At 25.5% G+C, this 12160-nt stretch overlaps 4 protein-coding genes across 5 annotated transcripts; 2 read left to right on the top strand and 2 right to left on the bottom strand.

Moving 5' to 3' along the window:
- Positions 1–1562: 1562 nt before the first annotated feature.
- OCT59_022359 (uncharacterized protein) lies at positions 1563–2818 on the top strand (the record flags this gene model as incomplete). The annotated part of the gene is made up of 3 exons (XM_066144760.1): positions 1563–1761; positions 2043–2486; positions 2589–2818. 3 exons carry the CDS (start codon positions 1563–1565, stop codon positions 2816–2818), a joined length of 873 nt encoding a protein of 290 aa, XP_066006190.1.
- A 101-nt stretch (positions 2819–2919) lies between these two features.
- Positions 2920–4726, top strand: OCT59_022358 (uncharacterized protein; the record flags this gene model as incomplete). 2 transcript variants are annotated; one of them, XM_066144758.1, is made up of 4 exons in its annotated part: positions 2920–3247; positions 3329–3454; positions 3517–4330; positions 4414–4726. In XM_066144758.1, 4 exons carry the CDS (start codon positions 2920–2922, stop codon positions 4724–4726), a joined length of 1581 nt encoding a protein of 526 aa, XP_066006188.1. The 2 variants fall into 2 exon arrangements, with proteins under 2 accessions (XP_066006188.1, XP_066006189.1); XM_066144759.1 differs by lacking the exons at positions 2920–3247; positions 3329–3454 and having other exon boundaries at positions 3612–4330.
- A 12-nt stretch (positions 4727–4738) lies between these two features.
- On the bottom strand, positions 4739–5793 carry OCT59_022357 (uncharacterized protein; the record flags this gene model as incomplete). The annotated part of the gene is made up of 2 exons (XM_066144757.1): positions 4739–5572; positions 5671–5793. The coding sequence occupies 2 exons, from the start codon at positions 5791–5793 to the stop codon at positions 5240–5242; spliced, it is 456 nt and encodes a 151-aa protein (XP_066006187.1). The 3' UTR covers positions 4739–5239.
- Positions 5794–5869: 76 nt separating this feature from the next.
- Positions 5870–6610, bottom strand: OCT59_022356 (uncharacterized protein; the record flags this gene model as incomplete). Its single annotated transcript, XM_066144756.1, has 4 exons — positions 5870–6052; positions 6169–6336; positions 6435–6489; positions 6555–6610. 4 exons carry the CDS (start codon positions 6608–6610, stop codon positions 5870–5872), a joined length of 462 nt encoding a protein of 153 aa, XP_066006186.1.
- Positions 6611–12160: the final 5550 nt, after the last annotated feature.

Raw genomic sequence — 12160 nt, 5'->3', positions numbered from 1 at the left:
AGTCAATTTACAACTTATGTTTATAATATTACAACTGCTAAAGGTTGTAATTCAATATATAATAATTGCTTACTTATGGCAACCAACCTTAATATTATTGTGTGAAAATTTCACAGATCCAATTTTTCAAACTATGTAAAAAGGTTTGATATACTCCATCTTATTCGGATTTTGCTTATATCCATAGCATTGTGAACCTTATACACATAAACCTTCTTTAGGTATTACATAACCTAATTCATACTTTTCTTTCTTGAAGCACATGAAGATATCCCTTATTTCTCAGAGTAGCTTATAAAAATCTTCAGCCATCTTCCTCCTATCTTGGTCATATGAAGCAAAAGATATTTCCAAGACAAAGCATTCACATCCATCACTTGAAAGTCCCATTTCATCTCCCTTATGACCAGATGAAACCGCTTTGGAAGAAAAGTAAGAATGTCGCAGTCAGCATTAGTGTTGGTCTCCATAAATAGTTGTAAGTCAAAAATCAAGTAAATATAATGGTTGTAAATCATAATTACCATCTTTTAGCTAACCACTATAGTATAGTATTTACAGTCAATTTACAACTTATGTTTATAATATTACAACTGCTAAAGGTTGTAATTCAATATATAATAATTACTTATTAACTGCAACCAACCTTAATATCATTGTGTGAAAATTTCACAGACCCAATTTTTCAAACTATGTAAAAAGGTTTGATATACTCCATCTCATACAGATTTTGCTTATATCCATAGCATTGTGAACAGCATAGCGGACATGCTTATATCACCATGCCGATCATTTTGCTGATCATATATATTTTTCAAACTTCAATAAACAATATCTCGAAATTCAGTCATCCAATTTTGATAAAGTTGTGCTCATTGGATTCGCCTCATCGAGACGAGTCAAATGGTGGTATTTTCATTAATTTTGGATTACTAGATGCCAAGATATTCACGATTTTGTATTTCTATTATGAATTATCACATTATATAAAATCGGCCGATCTGGCTTGGCTACACCGATATACATTCGGCCGGGCTATAAAAATTGATAAATTTAAGTTTTTTAACGATATAGAATAAAATAATAAACCTTTTTCATTACTAAAATTGATATTTATTAATTTTATATATAAATTTTTAGTATTTAATTAGGAAATTTACTATTTTTAGACTTTAAAACTTTGTACAAAGCCACAGACTTTTAAGCCAACTCTGAAATTTTCATCATATATTTGTTAACCATTTAGAAATATATGGTGAAAAAATGGCATCCTAATTCGCTTGAAACCAAAAGTTACCTATATACTATATTTAGTCAATTTTAAGTAATATATGATTATTTGATTTTAAAACTTTATATATTTTCTAAAATTTATTTTTGTTTACTATTTTAAAAATATAAGATAAAATTAATTATTTTAAAAGTTTTCTATATGTTATATTTTATCAGTTTTTTTATAAATAGACAAAAAAATTGCTTTAGCAAAATTAGAAAATCCAATCCAATTTAAAATAAAAAAACAATATTTTTTTAAATACTTTCATAATTTTTAATTATAAAAAATGGATAACACTTCTACTTTTTCAAATATTTGCAATTTTGATTCCATTGAATGTAATGGAAGAATAAAGCCAATCACTTATAACACTAAAATACCAAAATCTACTGAATTAATTATTTCAGTTGGAATGTATTTATGCCAAATACATTACAATCAATTTATTTTAAATGAAACTAGAAATATTAATTATAATAAGAGTTGTGAGCATCCAAAACATGATGAATATAAAAATCAATCAAAAAATACAAAAAAAAAATCAAGCAAACTTAATCTTAAAAAGGTTCCAAAAAGATTAATTGAAGTTTTAGAAATTAAATGAATCTTCAGAAATTTGTAGTATGTGTAGAAATAAAACTGATAAAGATTCTGAATATTTACAAAATGAAAAATACAAAGCACCTATTCCAATTAAAAAAAACAATTTAAATGATAATGATAATTTACAAGATGAATCAATAAACTATACAAGATGAACTAATAGATGCTATACAAGATGAATCAATAGAAGTTATACAAAATGAATCAATAGAAGTTATACAAAATGAATCAATAGAAACTAAACAAATAAAAACTTGTCAACATCCAAAACATGATGAATACTTAAATCAATCAAAAAATACAAGCAAACAATTTAGTCTTCAAAAAGTTCCAACAAGATTAATTAAAGTATTAGAATTAGATGAACTTGCAATGATTTGCAGTATGTGTAAAAAAAAAACTGATAAAGATTCTCAATATTTACAAACTGAAGAATATAAAGCACCAATTTCTAGAAAAAATAATAATGACAATATATCAAAAATAGGAAATCATACTTATTTATTTAGAAAAGATATCTTATATACTGGAGAAGAATTACAACAATTTGAATCAGATTATCAAGAAATTATGACACAATTAAAAATTTCAAGTGAAATTAAATTAAGTAGTAAAATAATAAAAATGTCTAATATTCTTTATAATAATCAACATAGATTAAATCTTAAACCTATTTATGATCCAATAGCTTTTTAAAACTATGTTAAAGAAACAGCTGATAAAGATTTAATTGGATTTTTTGATGAATTATATGCTGGAACTAATCCTAATACTAAATCTGAAACAACAAATAATAACAACAAAAAAAAATTAGTTTCTTTATGTTATTTTTTAGCTAGCATTAATAATAAATATATTAATGGAATTAAAGTTGATATTGGATCATACTTGGAAACTTCTGGAGCTTCTTCTTCTCTATTGATACATTGGCAAATATAGGAGTTTCAGTAACAAGAAAAACAGTAAATCGTAAAAAAAATTTTATTTCAAATGAACACCAACAAACTGTAGATAATTATTGTTTACAAAATATAGAAAATATGTTTATTCTTAATATAGATGATTACCATAATATTCATAGGCGTAATCAACCTAATTCGTTACAAACTCACAATATTTATCATTTTGTAACAATATTATTGAATACAAATACTAAAATTCCAAAAATACCATTTTATTCATTAAATAATTTTTCAATACATAATCCTAAAGGAATTGATTCTGAATTAATTATTAATAACATTAAAAATAATTTTATGAATCAATTAGGTAAAAGTTATTATATGCAAAAAGAATTATGGAAAAATTTTTTAATTGAAGATTCTTATGAAAATAGAGTTGAACTACTTAATATTCATAATTATGATGGTAGAATTCAAAATTACCATGAATTAAGATCAATGTCCCTAATAGCAAATTAGTAGACTTTATTTTGCATCCTTTACATAGTACTTAAGGATTATATTGAATGTTTAGATTATGTATTTAAAGCATTTGAAAGATTAGAAAATATTGAAGAAAATTATTTAAATAATTTTATCATTCCTGTAATTGCTGATTGGCGGGGCATGCAAAGTAAATATAAGAAGAGCTATAACACTTAAGAATTAAGAAAGGCATTAATTCTGGAGTTCCAGAGCAAGTGTTAAATTCAATTCCTATGATAGGTCCACTTCATGTCTCTTTAAACAGCAGAGAAATACTATTTCAAACATATCATTTCTTTTTTGAGATGCTATATCATAACTTATTTGGAGATAAAAAAATATTATCTCAAAAACCAAAACAAACAGTAATCAATCTTATTTTACATTTAACTTATCATGGATGGAAAAATATTCGTGATATTGTTACAAAAAGATTTGGAAATTTAAAAGATGCAGAATATCAAATGATGATAGATTTATTAGATAATTCTATTCCACTTACTTTGGATATATATGCAATACTTTTTAGAAGTGGATTTTTTGAAGGATATTTAGAAAGTACTGTAAAAATTTGGATATTATTTCAAAGATTGAGAAGACATAATTATAATAAAGCACCACTTATGTTTTTAAGTGATGTATTTTATTGGACTTCAAAAAATCATCCAATAATTAATATTTTAAAAAATAATTTACCAATTTTTAATGATTATTTTGTTGAAAATTTTCATAGCTCTTTAAGGCATCAAACAGCAGAATCAAATTCAGAGTTACAAATTATACAAAAAGCAAAAATTATTGATGCTGAAAGAAATAATAATCCTTTTAAAAATTCTTTTGTTAATTTGAGAAATCCAGCTAAGTCTCAAATTAAAGAATTAAAATCTTTAGAAAAAAAGGTTTCATTATTTTTATTCTCAATATTTGATAAGATTCATCAGAATATAGGAAATACAAAACAAATTAATAATGATAGATATCCAAAATTTTATCTTCCAAGTTTTGATATTGAAGTGGATGTAAAGTACTTCCTTTAGGCTGGAATACGCAAAAAATACCAGCAGATGATAAATTTTGTGATGCAAATAATTGTTTATTATCAAATAGTATAGATTTATCTAATGGAATTGTTTTACTTTGTGGACACAGTTTTCATAAAGAATGTTTAAGTACTTTATATGATGATAAATGTAATTTTTGTTTTGATTATTTATCATCTGGAATTGAGAAAAATATTAAGAGTTTGGATCAAAGATTGTCGACATCATTAAAAGAAAATGAAATCCCTTTATTTGAAAAGGAAAATAATAATGATGATGAAAATGATGAAGAAGAGAATATTGAAAACATATTAGAAAGAACAGAATGTGATGTAGAAAATCAATATGATATAATGTATCGAACAATGGTTAAATTATAATGATATATAATTAGTATTAATATAATAATTTTTATTAAATTGCAAAAGTCACTTTATTGAAATTTTTTAATAATAAAAATTAATATTTTATTTTGATTAATGAAAATTAATGAATTATAATTGTATAATTACTCCAACTAATAAGATAAATTATATAATAAAATAATTAGAAGATTCCGAATGCAAATATCTCAGGATATATAACTCCAAATTTTGTAAAATAAAGATGATCGGATTCATCAAGTCCTAAGCTTTCTAACAAGCTAAAAATCATAAAATTCTGATCACTGGATGCTGAGATAACTGAGATTAACTTTAAAAAAAATCTAATATTAAATGTGATATGATAAAATAGTGATCAACAAATGATCGGCAAATGATCGGCAAAATTGTGATAAAATAGGGATGTCCGCTATGCTATTGTGAACCATATACATATAAACCTTCTTTAGGTATTACATAACCTAATTCATACTTTTCTTTCTTGGAAGCATGAAGCATGTCCCTTATTTCTCAGAGTAGCTTATAAAAATCTTCAGCCATCTTCCTCCTATCTTGGTCATATGAAGCAAAAGGTATTTCCAAGACAAAGCATTCACGTCCATCACTTGAAAGTTCCATTTCATCCCCCTTATGACCTGATGAAACCTTTGGGAGAGTAAGAATGTCACGGTCACCATTAGTGTTGGTCTCCATAAATAGTTGTAAGTCCAAAAGTCCGTAGAATCTAATACAATCTCTCCCCACGTATATTCCATATCTCCATCGCGTATTGCTTTTCCCGTTATGAAGCTCATTATTGTACTCCACATGGCCTCTGTGGTCGAAGGATGTGATAGGACATTCCTTTTACTTGTGAACTCATTAATAAAAATATGGATAACCAGTAATGCATACAGTTCAAACAGATCAAACAGAGTAACGTCTCATTTACCCATATTTACCCACACTTGCGCAAACTTCTGCAACAAAGACTGCTTATCATTTTTCTTTTGTAAAACAGGTTTAAGCCTCTCCAATAAACCTTCTTCTGCAAGATGTAGCCGATTGCCCCAATTTGAATACATTATTATGAAAGGTTTCACAATGCAATCATGCTCGATTATAAGTATTGAATTGTTTGATAACATCCTTATGAAAATCTCATATTTTGTCTCGATCTAACAGGCGGACAATGATTGCAAAATGGTCCAAAGCGCACTCAGAAGTCTTCCACCTCCAGGCTCGTATTTGAGCCAAAATTGCACTAGCAAAACAAATTGCTGGAGCATCCGAAGAACTTTGTTCAACCGCCACATCTGGGAAGCGTGATCGGGTATTTGCTTCCTACATGATGTCTGAAGAACCGTGTCCTAAAGTTCAGAAAGTTGATCACAATGCCCTATACGACCCCGTAGATGAATTTTTTTCTGGTCCATCTACATCAAGTGGCCTTTCCATACTTCGGATCTCTTTAGCTCTGAAATCATTTCCGATGTGCTTAGTAACACCTCAATTAATAAAGACGGGCAAATGTCATCATCTACGCAAGTTTCAAATGATCTAGTGATTATAGAGCCCTCAGGACAAACATTGCCGAACTTCACTGATATATGGAACGAGTATTTGCACTGCATTCATGGAGTGTGTGGTGCGTTAATAATTCAGAAGTAACTTTTCGAACAGATGGAGGAACAGAAGCATCGCGTGTTAGTTTTGAAATATTTACCAACCATGCATTTACTGCAGATCTAGGATTTGCGTCGTCATCATTAGTATGGGCACTTTATACGTTCCCTTTTTTTTCAAAATTGGAATTTCAGTTACTGGAGAGAATAAATGAACAAACGCGTCGACTAGAGTTTCACGAAATGCGTAATCTAAACCAATCAAATTGATAAACATCGTAACACGAGAATTTTTTTCAATTATGACTACGATGGCAAGATGATAGAAAAATAAGCATCTAGGTTATATCTAGATTATTTAGTTATATTATATCTAGTAGATTATTTAGATTATTTAGTTATATCTAGTTTATTTAGTTTTATTTAGATTATTTGGTCATATTTAGGTTAATTCATATAAATTCTCTATATATTTTAAAAAAATTTAGCCAATCAAAAAATTTAAAATATATAATAAATATGCTTAAAATATTTTCACACTAAAAGTTTATAATAATTTATTAATTTTTAATAAATTACATGATTTATTAATTGAAAAAAACAAACTTATGCTATTCAAAATACTAAATTTTTGATAGAAATAATAAAAAAAAGAGTTACAACAATAAAGAATATATGAATAAAAAGAAAAAAAAATAAAGGTGAATGAAAAAATAGGAAGAATGAAAGAAAATAAAAGAAACAAAATGAGAGTAAAGGAGAAATGAAATAGAGCAAAAGGGAAGTAAAAGAAGTAAAAGAAATAAAAATAATTAAATGAAAATAAAAAAAATAAAAAAAATAAAAGGAAGATAAAATAAAATAAAAAAAAATAAAAAAAATAAAAGGAATAAAAGGTAGTATAAAAAAATGAAAATGATAAAATGAAAAACAAAAAAATGAAGAAGAGATGAAAATAAGATAAATAAAAAACTAAGTAAAAACCAAATCTATAAAATAAAAGAAGTTAATAAAGAACAGAAATCACATATAATAAATAAATAAAAATAAAGAAATAAAAAATATATCTTAATAGTTATAAAAAAAACCTAAAAGACCTAAAAAAGGTGAAATTTAAAATGTAAAAAATGAAATATAAGAATAAAATAAAAAATAAAAAAAATGGCCATGTAATATTAAATATATCTTAATTGCAAAATGCAAAATCAAAAAAGCTAAAAAATCTAAAAAAATAAAATAAGGTTAGTAAAAAACAAAATGCAAAATAAAAAAAAATAAAAAAATATACTTTAAGTACTATATCACTAGCCGAATGATGGCATATTAGGTTATAAGCTATCATGACATATCGGTCAGATATCATAAATCTGATATACTATGATAGCTCGTATTAAAAATAATATACATATCATTAACCCAATATGACAATAATTTTTTACTGATATAAACCATTATTTCCAAAGAAACATCATAAAAATATCGGTAAATTAGGTCATTGATATTTATATGATATTTAACTGACATTATAAATAAAGTATTAGTAAAAATCAGTATTTCGTATATAGATCATTTTCACAATGCTGTGGATTTAATAATAATACAATATGTAATTAAACTATTCAAACAATCATTGTTTTTAAGTATACCAGTCTTTTTTCTTTTTTTTTATAAGAGTTTAACGAATACAAAATACAAAATAAAATGTATATTTGTATATTTTATAGCTTTTGAACTGTTATTTCAGATCGGTAAGCTTAGAAAAAAAGATTTTTAAATAGAAAGAGTATAGAAATATAATAACCTTCTATTTATATTTTTTTTAGCTTCTGAGTTCTGACTTTTTTAGACCGCTAAACAGACCATTAAACTTCAGAAAAAAAGCTTTTCAAATAGGTATAATTTTAATAATTTGGGTATTTTATATTTAAGATAATTTTAAATAAAAAAAATTATTGTTTTAGAATGCTATCTGAAACTGCCAAAACTGCACAGTATATCATATTGTTATCCTATCAATGATTAAAGCCAACTGAAAAACTTTAACGCTTTAACAGGTTAACTGGAGTTTAACTTAATAGGAGAGTCTTAAGTTGATCACAAATAATCACGTGAAATAATGTTGGATGTTCAGTTAAAGAAAATAGGTTTTTATTAAAATAATATGAGATTTTAAATACGACAAAAAATATAGAAAATCTCTTAGTTGCGAAATTAACTATCTTAAATTATACTACTGGAAATAATACTCTTTTCGTATAACTCGAAAACTACAATACAATTCTTTAACTATCTATGAAACTATCTAACTAACTACTTCTTCTACTTAATAAAATCCTATCACTATTTATAATAAAATAAAAATTAAAAATATTTGATAAAATAAATAAAACAAATATAATAAATAAATATAATAAATAAAATAAAATAAATAAATAAAAAAATAAATATATAAAATATAACAAATAAAATAAATAAAATTAATAAAATAAATAAATCAAATATATCAAATTTATCAGATTTATCAGATTTATCAAATAAATCGCAAAATCGAAAATTGAAAAAATCAAGGAATCTATGAAATGATCTTTAAAATTGATCTACATAAAATTACTGCGTCACATTTCTATTTTAACACTTTTCTCCCTTAAAGAACGAACTCCTGTGAGTCTTTAAATTTTCAATACCAATTGCTTAATTTCGTTTTGTCTTAAAGATCTTATTAAATTAACAGTAGTATTAATAGTACAATAAATTTGAATAGGATTTGTCTTGAAGATATAATAAATATGAACAGAAATCCAATAATAATGTTCTGAAACTATTTGTCTAACTTGCTTTTTTGTTAGTTCCTTTTGTTCAATAAGCTATTCTAAGAAATATGCGAAAATTAAAGCTGGAATTCTTTGTTTTAATTGTTGAGCTCATAATAAACATCGGTATGTTACATGAATTTTTGTTTTATCATCCATTTCGTCTGAATAACGTTTGCTCAGAATCTGCGAACTATTTCCTTCAGTTAATAAGTCTAGAACACAATTTTCAGTGGGCGTACATGAGAAAAAGTGAATCATAACAAAATAGAACGCGTCTTTAAATAAGAATTTCATTGTCGTACTTAATTAATTAATATTATTAATGATCAACTACTAATTTCGGTAAATCGCTACATTATTGTTTCACTAATTTAGTTTGATTAACTTTACCCCTTAAATTAGTTAATCGCGTATTACTATTTTAAAACATTTCTCCTTGTTCTAAAAATAACTTTTTCTTCTTCTTAATTATTTCTATGTGTAATAATTATCAGCTGTTACTGAATTTTTCGCGTCATTTTTGTTATTTCAATTAGAACATATTTTTTCGCGTCATGTTTTTTTCTTATTTAAGAACCTAATTTTTCCTTTTCCCCTTTTCTTCACTTCTCTGCAAAATCTTTTGCATATATCACTTTTGTCAAAACTCATATAATTTCCTTAACACCCTTATATTAAAATGCTGTGCCGTTGTTCAAAAATTTCCTCCAAAAAATCACAAACTCGATTTAAGGCACTAAAGACTGCTTGTAAATCACAAGTTTATCAACTTAAAGATGAGTATTGCACACAAGGTTCTTAAAATATTTCTTAAATAGGGATAGCCTATAGACAGGGTTTTGATCTTATATCTGGTTCTTGAACAATTGATTTCTCTTTTCGGCTTGCAGATGGGTACTTGTACCTCTAGGATATCTAGTCTTGAATGGACTCCCCTGTAGAACTTTTTTGAACTATCGATTTATTCACTTAGTCTTTGACTAACTTGGTGTTTCTACTTTCCCATTTAATAATACAAGATCAAGTTTAAACGTTACGATCTAAAAATGATTTCTTACAAGCTGAAAATAATTCCTTACAAGAAGAAATTATGACTCTAACGGAATTTGATATTTTGCAGTATGGGCAACTTTATCAACAACAAGAAGAAGCACAATTCCATAATGAACTTTGAGCTATCGCTCAAAAAGAGTGCTGGAGTGCCCAAAAGAAAGTTATTCAACAAGATGAAGAAATCGTCGAATTAAAAAACAAAGTAAAACAACTGAAAAAAAATAATAAAAAAACTATATATAGTACAAAATATTTTGAAACTAAATATTATCACGTAATGAGCGTCATACATAAATATGGTATAATCATTTTTGATGACAATAATATATCAGAGTCCCCCTCATTTGTATCTTCATCTTCATATTCATCTTTTTCCTCTTCTTCTTACGATCAAATATTTGTTGCTGATGATTCTGATTATATTAATGATAATAATGATAATATAATAATAATAACAATGAACAATAATAATTTTCTTTTTTCTAATAAAACTTTTTACTATTTTCAAATTATAACTATTGGTTCCAACTTTTGTTCATGATATTTCTTAAGTCTATTTCCATGAATTACATGTTTAACTAGTTTTCCATCTAAATTTCTAAGTTTATAAACATTATCATTAAGTACTTCATGAATAAAATAAGGTCCTATCCACTTATTTTCTAATTTTGCTGAGAAATTATTTTTAAGTCACATTCGTTTTATTAAGAATTGATCTCCTATTTTTAATTTTTCTGAAATTCCTTGTTGATCATATACTTGTTTTTACTTCGCTTGTTCTTTTTCAATTTTTAACGAAATATTATTTCATTCTTCTTCTAATTCAACTATTAACTGATAAATTCATCTTTGCATTAGATCCTTTTTACTTTGAGATATTTGAGATGGAATTTTTAAATCAATTGGTAAAGTTGCTTCTCGTCCATAAGTTAAATAAAATGGTGTTTTTTCTGCTGTAGTGTTATGCGTGAATGATAAATAATTCAAATTGGCCAAAATTCAGCCAGCTGATTTTAGGCTGATTTATGATCTAATGCTAGCTGAACTTTAGCCAATTTTTTGGCTGCTATTCGCTGCCACTCGCCTAAAGTTCAGCTTGAAATTTCAGCCAAAATTCAGTTAACATTCGAAACAATTTCAGATAGCAAATTTTGGTGAATAGTTTTCTGAATGTTACTTAATTTATGTTGCAAATTTGTACTAAATTTATTTACTAATATTCAGCTACAACTCATTTTATTTGATATTCGCAATAAAATTACAACTTTATTTATAAATTCATATTACAAATAAGTATTGCTAATCTACAATTCCACAATCACATAATTCATGTATTCATATATACTTACAAATCTTGATCTTTTGGAAACCCACTGAAACTATAAAAAAAAAAAGAATGGTTAGTAACCGTTTCATAATATTAAAAAAAAGCAAAAAACCCCAAGATTCTACTTACGAATCTTTGGTTTTTTCTGTTTATTAGAACCCACTCGAAACGCCAAACCTATAAAAAAGAAAAAAAAAGAGCGATTATTAATAACCATTTATAATAATAAAAAAAAATAAAAAATAAACCAAGATTCGTACTTAGGGGCATGCCAGAAATCAGCTGATTTCTCTCAATTAGTAGCTTTAACCCCCACCCCCACCTGATTGAAATCTGATTGGCTAAAAAAATTATTACTAGTATTAAATATTAAATATTATATATAATAATTAGTATTATATAATTATTTTAGCTTCTAGTAATTCAATTTGAACAAACTTTTTTTTGTTTTGTAAAGCTAGACTTTTAAAGCTAAATGAGTGCTATAAATTAAAAAAAAAAGTTTATTAAAATTGGATCACTAGAAGTTAAAATAATTGCATTATAATAATTATTATAATATAAATAAATTCAATTATCTTGGCTTCTAGTAATTCAATTTGAACAAACTTTTTTTGTTTTTTAAAGCTATATT

Source organism: Rhizophagus irregularis, chromosome 31 (assembly GCF_026210795.1).
Source record: "Rhizophagus irregularis chromosome 31, complete sequence".
NCBI classification, from domain to species: Eukaryota; Fungi; Glomeromycota; class Glomeromycetes; order Glomerales; family Glomeraceae; genus Rhizophagus; species Rhizophagus irregularis.
The sequence above is the reverse complement of the archived record's forward strand: the minus strand, read 5'-3'. Positions and strand labels throughout refer to the sequence as shown.